Below are 17,005 nucleotides of genomic sequence, written 5' to 3'. Positions count from 1 at the left end.
CGTGCAGCAAGCACTAGCAGATGCATGTGGCCGCTTTCCGAGAGCCTAAATAAACGGCAAAGTTTACTTTACCACATGAGATAATTTCCCCCCCAGCCGTCCATCACAAGGTAAGTTTCTGAAGATAGCCCAGAGTAATTGGGAAAAAAAAACCCGTCAAATTGACTTGTACCGCAGCCAGAGAATATCACTGTGTCCGTCAGCATCTTGACCATGCTACTTTTTCTGAGCGCGAGTACAGAGCGCTGGACTACTCCTTGTCCAGGGAGATTCTTCCGGTCGATCCATCAGCCGGCATGGATGCGACGTATCCAGTCGCTATATAGCCCGTCTGAATCACTGGTTGGATATTCTCTCTCTCTCTCTCTCTCACGCACCGTTTGGTTTGTTTTGGTCTGGTCCGATACGTTTGAGCAGAAATTTGCTGCTTGTAGGAATCGCCCTAGCTCTCTCTCTTTTCTACAACATTATCATCTCTGCATTTCCTGCAAGAACATCCGTGCCGCTGCGTGGTTTGGGTGAGAGCTAGCAATAGCATTGGAGTAGCATGGCGAGGCAAGGTTAACCCTTGGCGAGAAGATTCCCTGGCAAGGCCCAAACACCCACACATACACAAGCAAGTAGGCAAGGCGGCATGGTGATGTGAGCACGCACTCGGCAGTCGGCACCCTGCACTTGATTGATGTAGCTAGGCATTCCTATCCCTTTGGCCGCGCTCTGGGTGGGATGTCATGCGGCGCCGGGATCGAGGGGCGTCCGCCGGAGGTCAAAGGAGGGGTCAAAGGAGTGGGGGCCAGCCACCGCATGCGACGCGACCCATGTTCTCCGGCCTCGCGGCGCTCCCGTTTGCTTGTCTCCCTCGCTAGCTTTTCAACCAAAGCCTTTGCTTGTGTTCCGATTCCAAACAAAACTGCATGCAATGCGAGTTTCAAGTTTGGTCTATAGCTCTCGCGCCATATATGTATGGGTCAAACCGGACAGAGTCACTACTACAACGGCTCCCAAACTGCATGCCTTGACGGCAGACGGCAGAGATGCACACCCTCCTCCTTTCCTCTGCTTTGGCAGTAACAGTAGACTTGCCAGGTTGCTGGCGTAAACTGATGGAAGCCGTAGTGTCTCGGAGTCGCACCCGTGCCGGCGCGGCCATGCCGATGCGACAACTAGCCGGCCGGCACACCCGTAGGTTGCTCGCTCGGGCTGGCGCCGGTGCCGGTGCCGGCGCCGCGGCCACGTACCAGCAGCGGCGTGCTGTGCTGTGGAGCGGCAGGGGTCACATGGCCCCGCCTGCCGAGCTAATTGATGTGATGCCCCGCCTCTGGAGTGGTACTATACGGTAAAATAGTCTCCGCGGTCAGGCCGCCTGCTGCTTGTCCTGTCCTGGACGAACGGGAGAGAGAGAGAGAGAGAGCCGGCCATCATTCCGATGCGTTCGCCTTGTACGGCCCTCCAGTGCTGCTCACTGTCACTGCAATGGAAACAATAAATCACGTCATTATCCGCGACGGCATGTCACATGTACTTATATGACTCACCTTTTTGTTTTTTTAAAAAAAGGAATGTTTCCATGGCTCCAAGCACATCGAGACAGGGCTAATCGGGGCTAATCTGCACGTAATCCGCCTTTTCGCTTGCACGCTTTGCTTAACTCAACCCCCTCTCCTCTAACATCGGCTCAAACGTCCTACTATACTAACAGAAAGCCATACTAAAATGTGGTGAGTGCGAGGGGAAGGAGATCTTTATAGATCAATAACAGGTAGCAGATCGAGTTGTGGCTACTGGCACGCCTAGAGCATGTCGTGCAAGATCGTGAGCAATCTTTGTTAAACGGCGGCGGATCTCAAGTCATGTCCCTTCCTTTTCTTGCTCTGTGCATCTCGCGCTGACCTGCTGATCTTTCGCTGCGTGGCCGGGCGGGCGGTGCCGGTGCGGCTTCTCGTGCGCGCCCACCGGTGGATCGGCAATGATCACGAGATCGCGGCGCCACTCATGCTGCCCGCCCGGTGGGCATGCGGTGGGTGTGGGGTTCACGCTCCACTTCGCTCGCTGGCCTGCGATCGAGCCCTCCTCCCCTGACCCTGACGGCCGCCCGCCGTGCCCATCCAATCCATCATCGCTAGCCTAATAACTTTGTATCCACCTAGCTTGGGCTGACCGGCGAGCAGAGCAGAGAGCGCGTCGCTGTCCATGGATAGCGTCGTGCCCCTGCTGCAGGTGCACTTCACTTAAACGAGACAGCATGCATGACGCAGATGTATAATCATCTGCACGGGATCCAGCCAGGTTTTTGCTTGCACACTTTGCCAACACACACAAGTATATATGCCATCAGGTTAAACTTGCAATCAAAGGTCCTAGTCATCCTCATGTCATGTATCCTAGTCATTCTTCTTTTTTCTTCAGGAGCAGGAGGTGCACCGAGTTCCCGTTTGCTTTGTAAGGTTCCGCCATTATCGTGACATTTGACAACCTCGGCTCGTTCTGTCAGTAAAAACAAATAAGGGGGAAAAATAACCAACCTCAGCTCAGAATATTCACCCAGCTGCGACTGGCGACAGGTTCATATGATGGACATCTCAGCTGAAGGCACCAGGTAGAAGTAAACACGTCACTTCCCTTTTCCAACGGCAAAAGAGTAAACGTTCCGCCAAGACTGAAGAGCAGCTAGCAAATACTGCCAGGCGACATGAGTTACAGTGCATAATACAATACTATACAACTATTAGCTGCCTGCCTTTTGGCACGCGAGCTCTCTTGGATCATCTCATGCATGGCGCGATCCCAACCTTACCCTCTCACTGATCAGGGCATGAAGTGAAGTCCTCTGGTAATTGAAGAAGCTAGTGACTGTTCATGAGACTATTCGGGCATCCCTCGTACGCGTCCTTCCCCCCCTGCCACGCCGAGCACCGGCACGCATCATTCATGTCGAGGCGTGCCAGGATCATTGCGGTTGATGGCAGCAGCACGAGCCGCGAGTAGCCGATCCATCCATCGATCCGAACGGGGCCGACCGCTATAATGGCGGCGGCACACCGTCCTCTATTGCTCCCCCTCCTCCTCCTCCTCCCTGGCACGATAACATGCTATTAGCTAGCTACTGGGGTAGCTGGTACTCCCTACAACTACAAGCCTCCTTAAGCATGGCTTTGAAGCAAGCAATCAGCTACTGTATGCTCATCAGCTGGCTAGTGTTTTCTTTTGACCTATGCTATGCTTTGCTTTTGGGAGTACCCTGCTGGATAGCCGTAGCATAATTGTAGTTGTAGCCTTCCATTCCATCAGCTGCCCGCCCCCACTTTAGATCCTACTGCTGCTTCTGAATGCAGTAGTAGAGAGAGCTTTATTTGCAGAAGAAAGCTCATGCCTGGCCTACTTGGACTACCAAGTCACAACAGCAAGGCAGGCAGCAAAGCAAAAGCAATATAAAAGCAGCAGCAGCCTGAATGATGGCACATTCCCAACTCATCCATGATGGCAGGCACGCCACAAAGCAAGCACTAAAAATCTCTTGCGCTGCTAGTTTAAGCCCGGGATGCGTGGTTGGTTAGCGAGAGTACTAATCCATCCGCGGCACCGCGTGTCAATCCGAATTCCGAGATCACGAACGGGTACCACTAATCTAATCCGCCATGCTTGCTCATGCTGGCCGGTCCCCGCTGGTGATTAGGCCCCCTGATACGGAAACAAGGCGTGAGGTCCCGCGCGAATCCACAGCGGATGGATCCGCCGCTCGCGACAACCAGCACCGAATCTCAAGCACCGCCGAGTTGGCTCGCTCGCTCGCAGAATATACTACCATCCGTACACCACGCGCGGTCGCGTACTAGTAGTACTCTGCTGCTGCTCCTCCCAAGATCCTTTCACTACTTGATAACTCCACCGTAGCCCACTAGTAAGTAAGATGCACTCCGAATTCTTCATCTTAAACAAACGGTAATCTGTCCTGCTAGTAAGATACTACTGTACTGTTTCAGGGAGTCGAGATCCTCCTGCCAGGGCCCAGCAGGGAAGGCGTGGTAAAAAAGTTCAGAGCTGCTGGTTTTCATCTCTGCAAAGGTTTTTACTGGACTGGCCACCGGGGGTAGTTGGACTGGGATCCATCAATCAATTATCGCTGGGAATATGGCACGGGACCATGCTGTGAATCCGTGGCCTAACAGGCTATAGTGGAGGAGGTTATTGTATTCATAGGATTGAGGTGTGCTGCCGCTGGCTGCAATCCAATCCTGACCAAGCAGACCTGAATGTGTATGCAGCAGCTGCTACCTGCTACTGCTAGTGCTATCTATCCATTCTTTTACTTCCTTACTCCATCAATAATGCAAGAGCAACTGCAGAGTGCAGGAAAAAGCAAGTTAATCTGCGGCAGGCAGCGGCAGCCCCCACCCCCTCCTCCTCTTCATCAATCACATGGACGGACCACCACCACAAGGGAAGGGAACCCTCATCATGATCATCCCCCTCCATTGCTGGCCTTGCTGCCACCACCATCATCAACATTGCTCGGGGATACATCGAGAACACAGCACTTCTCTCACATCAAGGATGCCAGGCACAAAGGCAAAGGCACTAGAGTTTTGGCAACATTCCACTAGCATGCCAAAGGAATACTCACTCCTATGCAGCTTGACCATCCATTCATTCATGCATCCAAAGCACAGGGAAATGGCACATTGAGATTAACCTTGTTTTGCACATTCTTCTACCATCACAATATGGAGCAAGAAGGGAAGCCGCCCAGCAGCATCACCATCTGTAAAGCACCATCATCTCTTATGACCACTATTCATAATTACTATACCTACCTTCCACTTCAAGGAAGTTGCTTTTTTTTTTGTCCAAAGCAAGAAAAAGGTGAAAATAAGCTAGAAAATAAAAAGGAAAGAAAAAGAAAAAAAAGGGGGAGCGATTCTAGCTGGTACTAGCTTCTCATGTATACTGACTGACTGATCCAGGTTGTTATTTCGACCATGGTGACGACGCTGACCGATCGATGACCACCTGTGTGTGGCCTGCGCTCCCCTCCTTCCGGTTGGGTGGGTTCACTGCTTTGTCCAAGGCATCAGCAGGAGAAAGCTTGGCAGGCGCCGGCGACCGTGCCTCACATCATCGAGCAGCTGTTGGGGTTCTCGTCGCTGAACATGTTGTCATGGGGGTGCGGCTGAGGGTAGTACATCGGCGGCGGGTAGGGCATCGCCGGGCGGCCGTACCCGTACCCGTACCCCATCGGTGGGTAACCGGCGCCGCCATGGACGTGGTGGCCGTGGTGACCGTGAGGACCATGGCCATTCATCATCATCTGTGGCTGTTGCTGCTGCGCCATCATGGACATGTACTGCTGCTGCGCCATGGGGTTCCCAGCCGCCTGCATCATCTCCGGCCCGGACGGCATGCCGCCGCCGCCAGAACCGCCAGGATAGAACCCAGCCCCAGGCATCATGCCGCCGGCCGGCATGCCGTGCGCGGCGGCACTGCCACCGGCCGGCTGCATGCCATTGGCACCCATGTGGGGGTGGCCCATCGGCATGCCGCCCATCTGGCCCATACCGGGGAAACCGGCGCCGCCCATCATGTTCGGCGGCCTCATCATCATGCCCGGCTGCTGCGGCGGCGGCATGCCGCCCATCATCGGGCCGCCAACGCCGGCGGGTGGACCACCGGCGCCACCGCCCTTCTTGGCCTGGCCAGGCTGGTTCCCGCCGCCCTTGCCGTTCTGCGGCGGATGCGCTCCGCCACCGTTCTTGCTGTTTCCGCCTCCGCCGCCCTGGTTCTGCTTGGCGCCAGAGTCCTTCTTGCCGCCGTTATTGGCGCTCCCCTTGATCTGCACCGGGATCTCGTTCCCGCCGCCACCCTTCTTGCCGCCGCCGCCGCCGTTGGCTCCCTTCTTGTCGCCCCCGCCGGCGCCCATCGGCATTGGCATGGGCTTTGCCATCATCTTGGGGTCGTCGTACCAGTCGTCGTCGAGGCCCTCGTCCTCGAAATCCTCGTCGTCGAAGTCGTCGTCGAACTCATCATCGAACTCGCTGCCGTCGTCCCCGAACTCGTCGTCCTCGGGAACGTTGAACTTGACGGCCTTGGGGTCCTTCGCCGCCGCTGGCGCGGCCGCGGGGAACGGCATCTTGCCGCCCATGCCCATGAGCTGCGGAGGAAGCTTCATCCCCTTCATCTGCATCTGCTGGTGCAGCTGCTGCAGTTGCTGAAGCTGCTGCGGAGTCGGCTGCGGCATCGCCATCTTTGCATCTTTCGCGCCACCTCCGCCTCCACCGGCGCCGTTTCCAGCACCCGCTCCACCCTTGGGCTGGCCCTTGCCACCGGCATCCTTGGGCTGCCCCTTGCCGCCGGCATCCTTCGGCTGCTGGCCCTTGCCGCCGCCGCCGAGCTGGAGCTTTTGGACCTGGCTTACCAAGCCAGGCTTGGCGCCCCACAGCTGGGCGGGCTTGCCAGCCTTGTTCAGCTTCTTGATGACGGTGTCCGGATCCATCAGGCCGGACACCGTCACCTTCCCCTGCTCCGCATCTACACTGCTTTGGTACACACCTGCAGATCAATCCAACATTCCTCTTCAGGAAAAAAGAATGGAGAGAAGAACAAAGTAGCGCTGCTAAACAGAACTAGCGATGAAAAAATATAAACAAAAAATCAAGCAATTTGCGTTTAAAAAAGGTTTCTTTCTTACCATCGATCTTGTGGAGGATCTTCTTGACCTTCTTCTCGCACCCATCACAGTGGATATTCACTTTCAGCACGCATGTCTGGGAACAGACAGGAACAAAATGTTAGCAAAAGGGCAGGAGGAGACATGCACGGCGAGATGAAATCAGGCGGCGTGCATCGAACACAAGAAGGAACATGGAATGTGTGTGCTGTTGCTTGAGTTGAGAAGAAGCAAAACAAACTCACCTGCACCTTGAGGACGTCCTCCTTGCTCATCCTGACCACCTCAAATGCCGCAGCCTCCAATCGCCAAAGGCACGAGAGGCTTCAGATCTGGGACGAGTGCACTCAAATCAGGAAGAGAAGAACAAGAACGGCAACAGCCAGGAAACATTTCTCATCCCTCCCTCTGCGAAAACAGCGGTCAGATAGAGACGAGAGGAGGGAGTACCTTCAGTCTTGTCTCCTCGCTGGAGCGAGAGAGGGCTTATGGCTTGCAATAAAATAGTGTCCCTTCACACACTCGCACAAAGAATAAATCTAGAGAGAGAGACAACAGACCCTTGTTAGAGTTTGTGTTTGCAGAAGACCACGAGCAAGGCTATTAAGCGCCTGCAGTGTGGTCCAGAGAAAAAAAATGGAGGTAGGAGGAGGAAGAAGAGACTCCCTCTCCCCCCTATCTCTCTCTGTCTACCAACAAAGCTAAGCACATGGAGGAGTCTCTGCTTACCCTTTTTATTTTCCCTGGAAGCCTTTGCCTTTGGCCCTGGAAGCTGAAGCCTTTGCCTTTCTTCTTCAGAAGATTGTGAAATGGTGTTCTGCAAAAGACTAGCCCAAGGGGGATTTAAATAGGCTTTGTCACTTGTCAGGAAGTACAGGAAGGTGTAGAACATGTGAACTTAGTACTAGGCTTACCGACGTCAGTTTTTCTATGTTTTCTTACCAAAATTCTAATTTTATATACAAGTCCCTAGGAGTATGTGACTTCCATCCAGTTAGTAATTTTTTGGGCTCTGCAAAAAACTATTCAGCAGGGAATATTCCGTTAGGTATATGACGGTATTTGTCCAAATAGCTTGCGGGGACAAGCAGTGGCTACTGTTTGCACTAATCAGAAAACGAATTGGTTAACCAAAGAGCTTGCTTAGGAATAATCTTGTAAAGAGGGGCTTGCATGTCAAAAGCTGGAGGATGGATTCACAGGCACAATGCCGCAGCCCTTAGTAATTAGCTACCGTCCATGCACCGCTAACCCTTTTTTTTAAGGGTAAGATACACCTCTAACCATCATCGTCCTCTTCTTGGGTCACCAGAGGGCGGAGAGGCGCGGTGGTGTCACTAGAGACACAGTGACGTGGTGGACTGGGCCTGGGCGCGCGGCGCGGCCTGCAATGCAGCCCCCGCCCCAGGCATGAGCCATCCATTCCATGCGGTGCAGCCCGCGGGGGCGCCGTCTCCATGCCTTGTGTGTCAGTCAGTTAGCGAGTCAGAGGAGGGTGGTGAGCAGAGCACATTAAGTTCTCACACTCCTTTATGACGTTTTGGAGTTTAGGCTGCTGCCTAAACTTTCCTCTCCTTTTCCCTTTCTGCTAGTCCGTTACTGCCTTTTCACTAGCAGCAGTAACTCCTCTTCAACAACTCCTAAACTTTGCTTGCCTTTTTCTGTTGGATTGTTACTGTCTTTTAGCAGTAACTCTTCTCCTAAACCTAGAACCTGCCCTCTCTTTTCTGTTGGCCTGTTAATGTTCTTTAGTAACATTTTTCTTTAGTAGCATTTTTTACTTTACCTAAAAGTTTTATTTTTCTTCTGGTACTCCGTTTTTACGCTCAGCTCGCACTGAAACAAAATGGAGTGGAAAAGGGCAAGCAATCGCACTACTGACACCATGGATGGTTGCTTGTGTCCAAGATTCCAGGTTCATGCCAGTACATGCAACGTCGGCGACGTCTGTTTTGATCGGCTCGTCCGCGAAGAGTATTTTGGTTTTTTGCAGTGACAGCCGGTGCAAGGCAGGAAAGGATGGGTGACCGTTTGTGCGTCACTGTCGCAGGATCAGTTTGTTGTGCATGGAACTGTGAGTGTGGACTTGGGTCATTCGCCATCAAGCGCAGGCAGAGGCACACCACAGATCGGTCGATCAGTCAGCACTCAGCACTGCTGCTTGCAATCAGGTGTCGCTTGGCATATTAGAAAAAGATATGTTCTATGGAACGAGGCACTAATTCATAGTGTCTTAAAAATCAGAGCTTTAATTACACAATTCGTATCTTAAACATCAGAGGGTATAATTACATTACATATAGTAATGCTATTTGCAGATTTTGGAATTCAATTCATGCAAGCATACAAATATCTATGAAGATTTTCAATTCATGCAAAATAAATATGCGAATTCTATGCAATTCATTGCTTCGGCTAGATATTGACATGCATGATCTGCTATAACTAGACTGATGTCATTTGGAAGTGCTAAAAAAAGACAGTCTAAACAAAGAAAGGGAAGCAGTGCTAGTATTTGTATATTTTACAGGCACCACGTTAAATGCCTGCAAATAAACATGGGTATATCTACGAAGATTTTGCAAATCAAACCGCCACATTTATTCTCTCTCTCTCTACAATTCGCAGCTTCCGCTAGAGATTGACACGCATGCTGATCTACTATAGCTAGACTGGTCGGCGCCATCTTAGTTTTTAACAAAGGTTGATGCAATTTTAAGTGATAAAATCGGACAATCCAGACCAACATATTTGTTTTTTTTTTAAAAAAGACACACGTTCAATTTTTTTCCTACAATTAACTGCTGCCGCTGGAGAGAGATCAAAATGCAAGTGCTAAATAGCTAGCCTGATGTCAAAGCATATTGAAGTGCTAAATAAAAGGAAATTAGATGAAGAAAAGTATCCAAGGAGCAAACGTGTGCTTGTTTTTGTGTATCTTTTGCAGCAGGCCTGGCATTTAAGATTTAACTCATGCAGATATGAGAGTACACTATCTAGCAACCTACCAAGAGTTGACAAGCCAAGCAAGTATACATTGATTTTGTGGCAACAGTCCGTTCTGGCCGCTACAGATGGAGATGCTTTTCTTCAGCTGCAGTGATGCAATTGTGTCCTCCGGCGCTGAAGGCAGGACAACCCTAGAGGTCATGGATGGTGGCTGGCACTGCTTGAATTTCCTTGTCTGCATCTACTGCAATAAAAAGCGGGGCTGAATATGCTGTGATCTTCGTGGGTTCCTCCTTCCTTTCCGCCTCCCAACCGAAGCAAATCAAGGCGCGCCGCCGCCTGCCCTTTTTATCTAGTCTGAACTCTGAAAACCAACAACGCCAGCTGCTTGATGCTGCCTTGAACACGAACACGACGATGTCGCTCGCCACGTACTGGTAGCGGTAGACACATACGTGTACTTGTACTTTGTACTACGTACGTAGAGTAGCAATGGCCTGGCCTAGCCCTGTCCCCTATCGATCAGACTGGCGCTGCAGGGAATCTGTGCGGCGTACGTACGAAACGAATGCAACTCGATCGGGTTCATATGTTCATGGTCTGCTGCCACTGGTGGTTTGCAATGAATTTGGTTTGACGTATTTGAATGTCTGGTCTGGTTGCGAGTAATGAATGACCTCTGCCTCTGTGTGCAGATTGATTGGTTTGGAAGAATACTACGGTTCAATTTTCTTTTTCGCCGTCCAGTGTGTGATAATGGGCCGTGTGGTACCAAGATTAGATGTGGGGCAACGTGGTGGGTTTGGTGGACTTTGGAGCAGCGTGGGCCAGCTGGTCCAGCCTCGAAAGAAATTCACAGAAGCTGGGCCAGCATAGTGTGAGTGACATGGTTGTTGTAGGGAAAAGGCCTGCCGCCGACGCCGCTGCAGCATTTGCTCCATCGATCGGTTGGCAGCAAGATAGGAAGGAGAGGATCGGCATGTCGGCGCTCTTTAGGTTCAGCTTCTGGATAGGTCGGTCCATGTTTGGTTCGGGGAGTTTTTTTAAAAAAGGGGATAAAAAAATTAAAATTCGAAAAAGGGGAGTCGGATGGGAAAAATTCGGAAAATAGGTACCTCCCGCCCGTTGATCAGGCGGGAGGCGTGGGGCCGGGGTCCAAAAAAGATTTCGAGGCCCCTCCCGAGGGCCTCTTCGCGAATAAGAAGAAACTTTTCTTATTCGCGAAGAGATCCCTAAGGCAGGCCTCCCGCCCGGCCAGTGGGCGGGAGGTGCCCCAGTTATGATTTTTGTTATATTTTTTTGGAATTTATGTTTCATAAACTATTTAAAATTCAGACTTTTTTCAAATACAAGATTTATTCACCGTACTCTTATGTATGCATATAAAATTTTAATTCAATTTTACGAAGAAGATTACGGTATCTAAAACTCGTACGAAGATGGTTAAACGATAACATTTTGCAACGTAGAATCCAAATATTAGGATAGTACGATACAAATACACATCCGGATCTGATACAAACTCAACGTGGCGAATATTACACATGAGCAAACGACGTTCAAATAAAATTACAACTAAATAATGCCTGATGACGTAGTAGCACTCGATCGGCGACGTCTCCCACTCCTTGATGCAACCGGAGGTCTTCCATCTGTAGCATCACCTGTAGAGCCAGCTTCAGCAGAACTGGGGCAGCATCATTGTTTGGACAACATTTATACGTGTGTCCAATCTGATTACATGCACTGCAGCACTGTATCTTCGGACGGAGCTCTGACTCATCCATATCATTACGAATACGCCGTGTCTGACGACGCCCTCTCTTAACCCGTGCTGATCTTGGGTCTGGAATATATATAACAGGATTCGCTATCTCAGTGAACGATCCAACCAAACGGAACCCATAGATCTCATACTGCCAGGTGCTGGCAATTGTCTCCTTTCTTAAGTAATGGGAAACATATATATCGACAGGATGTCGAATATCCGCACAAGCAGCCATTATATGAGAACACGGTACGTGCAGCAACTTTGACCTCATGCATGAGCAACAACAAGTTCTATCAAACTTGAGAATGCACTCCTTTACAGGAGTTTGACGTCTCATGCCACGTCGCGCTCTGACTTTAGGAGATACCTCAAACTTGAGCTCCTGTGTACCATATTGCCGTACATGGTGTAGCCGGGCGCTAACTGCCTTTTTGTCATATATTCTATCATTATTTTTCCAAAACATCTCTCAGAATCTTGTATGAATGCCTGATTTTTAGTGAACCGATCCCTAAAGTAATCGGTACACCCGCGGACGATGAATTCCACAATTGCAACCAGTGGAAGCCTACGAACACCACGCAACACCCAATTGTAAACCTCGGCGAAGTTGGTGGTCATTATGCCGTATCTTACACCATCGGTATCGTAAAGTAACGCCCACTTCTCCTTCGGTTCATTCTCAATCCATTCAGAAAAGGTTTTCACCGCTAACTCAGACCTTCTGCGAGTACGTGTAATATCTGTTGGCAAAGGACACAAAGCCTCTGTTTCATCCTGTGCAGTTCTGTTTTTTATGCGTCCTCGCTTCTTTTCTTCCCGGTCAGTTCATCAAGTTTCTGCCACTATTTGTTAAATTTTTGCTGATTTGTTTCCTTGCATAGCCTTTTGAACATATCGATAAGGTGCTTGTTCTTGAATTGCCTGAAAATGTTTACACCGATATGTCTCATGCACCACCTACTGCGAACATCACGCCACTTGGGCGGCTCTCCGGTCTCCACACACCCCTCCTGCAAATCTAGTATTGCCCTCAGTATGCCGGGGTGACGATCATGAATCAGCCAGACATCTTCCCTATCCCGAACGACTGCAAGCTTAACTCGTTCCAGAAACCAGTACCAACTATCTGTGTTCTCACTCTCAACAAAAGCAAAAGCAACAGGAACCAATTAATTATTTCCATCCACTCCAATAGCTGTCAGCATTTGCAATCTATACTTTTCTGTGAGAAAGGTCCCATCGATGTACAGTAGAGGCCGGCAGTGTTGAAATGCGTTAATGCATGGACCCAAGCTGAAAAAGACCCGCTGCAATATGTAGGGCGGATCTTCTCCTCTGTCTAGACTTTTCAGGTCATAATAGCTTTTAGGATTTCTCTGACATAGGACGGCCAGCAATCGAGAAATATTATCACATGCAGCCTCGAACGTACCAAACCTTATCTCCAACACCTTCTGTTTCGCACTCCACGCCTTACTTTACGATATGGTATACTTGTACTTTTCCTGAATATACCTGATAATAGACTTTGGTTCATATGACATGTTCTCTACTATCATCCCGTACATCTCATTTGCGATGTATTGTGATGTAAGGTTGCGATGGGTCTTCTGCACCCCCGGCAAATGACATGTGTGCTGAGTGACAATTGAGCATTCCCAATAATCTTTCCATTTACCCTTATAAGCATGCACCCGCCTCGGACACCCCTCCTTCACACATACCACATCGTACTTACAAGATTTGCACTCGACTGTTTTAAACTCTCGCATAAGAGAGAGACCAGCACTTAACAGCTTCCTTGACCTTTTCAATTGAGTGGTACCTCGCACCCTGGACAATTTCATTCTCCTTGCAATCCGAAGGCACGCTAGATCCGTCATCTACGACAAGATGACTGAAGTCGCTGCTTACCCATTCTTCAGGCACATCATCGTCATCATCAGACGAATCGGCATTCATTGCTTCATCCAATTCACGTTCTTCGTCTTGCAGCTGTTCAACAATAAAGGGTATGTTCTCGCCCTCATCAGCCACGCATTGAGATGCTGCGGTGCCACCTGCCTCAATGTTTGCCTCCTCAAATTCTTCATCAATATTTTCATCTCCCGGAGCAGCTTCAATGTTTATTAAAGGGTTCTGGTGCACACTGACAAGAAGTACCAATGGCCACTGCCAATGACTTGCATTTTGTAGATAAGTTAATCAGTCCTCGTTGCTTGCAAGTGGCATCAGCTCCCATATCAAAGCATGAGTGGTACGATTTATGACGCACTGAACACTCACAGTGTGTGTCTCCTGATTAATCTTTAATCCCCTCGTTAACCAGTTGCATAGGGATTCAAATGTCCTTTCGTGCGGTCTGGTAATTTCTCTAACCGCACAGTTGAATTCACTTAAATCTACCCCATTCGGACCATAAATTATATTTTCTTCTCCGTAATATATACTGAAAATACCCTTCTCAGAAGACATATCCGTCAATCATTAATAAACTAGTTATACTACATATTAATATACAACGACGACCCTAAATTTCAGCGATTCTCAAATTATATTTTACAGATTCTAAACTATTCAGAATATAAATTATACTAAAAACAAATAAAAATACTAAAAACTATTCAAAACATAACTACTCTAAGAAATATTTTCTAGATTATAGTTATTTTCAAGTAATTATACGGCTAGAATGAGAATATACCTCCAAATCGACATGTGAACGGGTTTCGCCGCTTCCTCTTCTCTCTTCCTCTCCTCTTTTTCTTTTTTTTTTTTTCTGATTTTTGCTGGATAAAATGAAATTTTTGGAGCAGGTTGGGGCTTCCGGGAGGGACCTCCCGCCCGACCAAAGGGCGGAATGCCCCTCGGGATCACATCCCGCCCGTTGGATGGGCGAATAAGATAACTTTTTTATTTGCGAAGAGGCCCTCGGGGAACCTCCCGCCCGCTGGATGGGCGGGAGGTCCCCGCCCCACGCCTCCCGCCCGATCAGCGGGTGGGAGGTACTTATTTTTCAAAATGTTCCCAACCGGCACCCCTTTTCCCAATTTTATTTTTTTATTCTTTTTTTAAAAAAAACCTCTAGTTCGGGCAGATCATCTCGGGCCGCCCACCTCCTACGGTTACTTACGGGACTTTGGGCCCTTTGTATGCTTGCTCTTCGCAGCATCGTGGGCCTCTACTGCGTAAAAAGATGGCGGTCTCCGCGTGCTGCAGTGCACTAAGCAAGTGGGCCTCGGACGCGACCATCATGGTATAGAGTATTTCTTATACAAGAAGATCATGGTAGAGGTAGAGTAGGAGAGTGGGTTCACGTCAAGATGCATGTGCAGATTGAAGCGAAGGGCGCATGTTCCACATCTCCATCAGACCATCACCTGGACTGGACCACAAATTGCTAGAGCCGAGGAGCAGATAGCCGGCCAAGCATCAACCAACAACGAACGGCTCGTAGCACATCCATCCAGAACGTAAAAGTTGTGGCACGGGGGGCTAGGCCTGCCTGCCCGCCTGCCTTGCCTAGAGATTTGCGCGGCGAACCAACGCCGGCCGTCGAACAAGACGACAGCGTCAGCCGTCAGGGGATCCATCTGGCGGGTCCATCAGGCCCGACCGGCCCACTGCAAATCATGCCACGTCAGCCAGAAGCTCCACGTCCTCATCCCGGGCTCTCTCCAGTTCCAGCCGACCTCGACTCCGACTTCGCGCCACGCCGGTCTTGCTATAAATGCAAAGATCCCAGGTACAGTTTTCTCACCTCGTTCGATCCCCATCACCCGTGCCGCACGGACCCCTGTCGATCTTCCCTTCTCCGTCAGTCACATGTCTTCTTCTCCGATAGATCAGTTGGACGCCGCTGCTGCCGCTTCTGACGGGCGGGTGGTCACCCACCATCAGCCGGTCTTCCATGGCCGGACGTCCTCGCTCCAGGAGACTCGCATCGAGCGGCGGCCGTACGACGCGGATGCGGAGAGGAGCTCCCGCGTGATTACCGCTACTCTGATCTACCGCCCTGAATCCAGCCGCAGCTGCAAGCGTGCTCGACTCGCCGCCTCCAGCGACGCCGTCCTGGGCCTGCAGGAGGCCGGGGACGGCGCGGGGACGCCGGCGGCGGCGGAGTGTGCCGTGTGCCTGCAGGACTTCGCGGCGGAGGACAAGCTAAGGGCGATGCCCTGCTCCCACACCTTCCATCAGGACTGCATCTTCCGCTGGCTCCTGGTCAACCATGTCTGCCCGCTCTGTCGCCACGCGCTGCCCACGCAGGAGCAGGACGACGACGAAGACGAGAGACGTCGCCAGGAGGATGCGATCGACGAAATTTATCGGGAGTTTTATGAGGTCAATGATCGGTACTTTGGTGGCCAATATCTTGACCCGCATTATGGCGACGAGAATCATCAGCAGGAGAGCATGCCCCCGCCCCCGGTGCCGGAGGAGGCCTAGATAGACACCTGGATTGGATTCAACAGCGTCATGCTGGAATCATGTGTGCAAGTGCTGCTCTCTGCACCATTCTACCTAATCAGCATAAGTTATCAGCAGCTCGGTGATGATGTGCTTCCAGCAGACATCTAATCTAAAAAGTGTGCTGTGTGTATCTTGGCTTCAGTGTTAAGACTAAACAAGAAGCGCAAAACCATCTTGATTTCTTTTCGTGCTAGTGGTGTTCAAGCCAATATTCATTGTTGTTTTACTGATACTATGTGTAAGTTTTCAGCAATCGGTGATGCATGCTATGTTGCTAATCCTCAATGACAAATTGAGCTACTTTCTGCTGGAAAACGTCTTGCTAGTCAAGAGAAACAACTCCTATACACAACCATTGCCCTTCTCTTTTTTCCCCCTCTTGTCATCTGAAGCTTTTCAATCACGGCAGTTCGACAAGCTCAGGGCGATGCAGTGCTCCCACGCCTTCCGTCAGCAGTGCATCTTCGAGTGGCTCCAGCCGTCCAGCGTAATGGCGTCTGCCCACTATGGGCCTGTTTGTTTGGGCTTATAGATTATACTATCCAGCTTATTTGGTAGCTTATATAATCTAGCTTATTTTTTCTGGATTAAATAAGCTGAGTCTTGCTGTTTGTTTGCGTAGCTTATTTGGGCCCAGCTTATTTATCCTAGACGTGTAAAGACAACAATACCCTTAGGTACTAGACTTATTCATTTGCTTACTATTTTCACAACATTAGCAGTTTTAAATCACCACCACGCGTGGGGAGGGGAGGAGTGAGCGAGCCAGAGAGAGGGGCGCGTAGGGAGCCAGCCAGGGAGAGGGGCGCGTGGGGAGGGGAGGAGGGAGTGGGCTGGTGGGATCCAATGGCAATTGCGGGTAATTTGCTCCTCTTTGCCATGGGTAGTGGGTCTTTTGGTAGAAATAAGTTGAAATAAGCTCCACTTGACTAGCTTATGAGATTATGGTGTTTTTGACTCTAGATTATATAATCTGAGCAAATAAGCTGCCTGTTTGTTTCCTTTACAAATTATTTAAGTTGGTTTGTATAATCTACAGCTTATTTAAGCTCAAACAAACAGGCCCTATGTCGCACCTCCCACGAGCTGCCCACGCGGCAGCAGGACATTGGCTATCAGCAGCTGATCCGGCGGTTGCCAGAGGACTAACT

General features: G+C 50.2%; 2 protein-coding genes across 2 annotated transcripts; one reads left to right on the top strand and one right to left on the bottom strand.

The window, feature by feature from the left end:
* Window positions 1-4,626: 4,626 nt before the first annotated feature.
* On the bottom strand, window positions 4,627-7,492 carry LOC112883814 (heavy metal-associated isoprenylated plant protein 33-like). Its single transcript, XM_025949053.1, has 5 exons — window positions 7,391-7,492; window positions 7,112-7,200; window positions 6,907-6,993; window positions 6,683-6,758; window positions 4,627-6,543 (listed from the first exon to the last, which is right to left on the bottom strand). Exons 3-5 carry the CDS (start codon window positions 6,934-6,936, stop codon window positions 5,108-5,110), a joined length of 1,542 nt encoding a protein of 513 aa, XP_025804838.1. The 5' UTR covers window positions 6,937-6,993; window positions 7,112-7,200; window positions 7,391-7,492; the 3' UTR covers window positions 4,627-5,107.
* A 7,676-nt stretch (window positions 7,493-15,168) lies between these two features.
* Window positions 15,169-16,041, top strand: LOC112887818 (E3 ubiquitin-protein ligase ATL42-like). Its single transcript, XM_025954090.1, has one exon. It carries the CDS (start codon window positions 15,210-15,212, stop codon window positions 15,828-15,830), a length of 621 nt encoding a protein of 206 aa, XP_025809875.1. The 5' UTR covers window positions 15,169-15,209; the 3' UTR covers window positions 15,831-16,041.
* Window positions 16,042-17,005: the final 964 nt, after the last annotated feature.

The sequence above is a fragment of the Panicum hallii genome, chromosome 3 (genome assembly GCF_002211085.1).
Source record: "Panicum hallii strain FIL2 chromosome 3, PHallii_v3.1, whole genome shotgun sequence".
Classification (NCBI taxonomy): domain Eukaryota; kingdom Viridiplantae; phylum Streptophyta; class Magnoliopsida; order Poales; family Poaceae; genus Panicum; species Panicum hallii.
This window is presented reverse-complemented; position numbering and strand designations above follow the sequence as displayed.

What these genes read in the sequence shown, in the direction of transcription:
- LOC112883814 (XM_025949053.1), bottom strand. Translation starts at nt 6,936, where the DNA reads ATGAGCAAGGAGGACGTCCTCAAGGTGCAG. An exon ending in AGGACGTCCTCAAGGTGCAG is followed by an intron (nt 6,759 to 6,906) that starts GTGAGTTTGTTT and finishes GTCTGTTCCCAG; the next exon opens with ACATGCGTGCTGAAAGTGAA. An exon ending in GATCCTCCACAAGATCGATG is followed by an intron (nt 6,544 to 6,682) that starts GTAAGAAAGAAA and finishes ATTGATCTGCAG; the next exon opens with GTGTGTACCAAAGCAGTGTA.
- LOC112887818 (XM_025954090.1), top strand. Translation starts at nt 15,210, where the DNA reads ATGTCTTCTTCTCCGATAGATCAGTTGGACGCCGCTGCTGCCGCTTCT.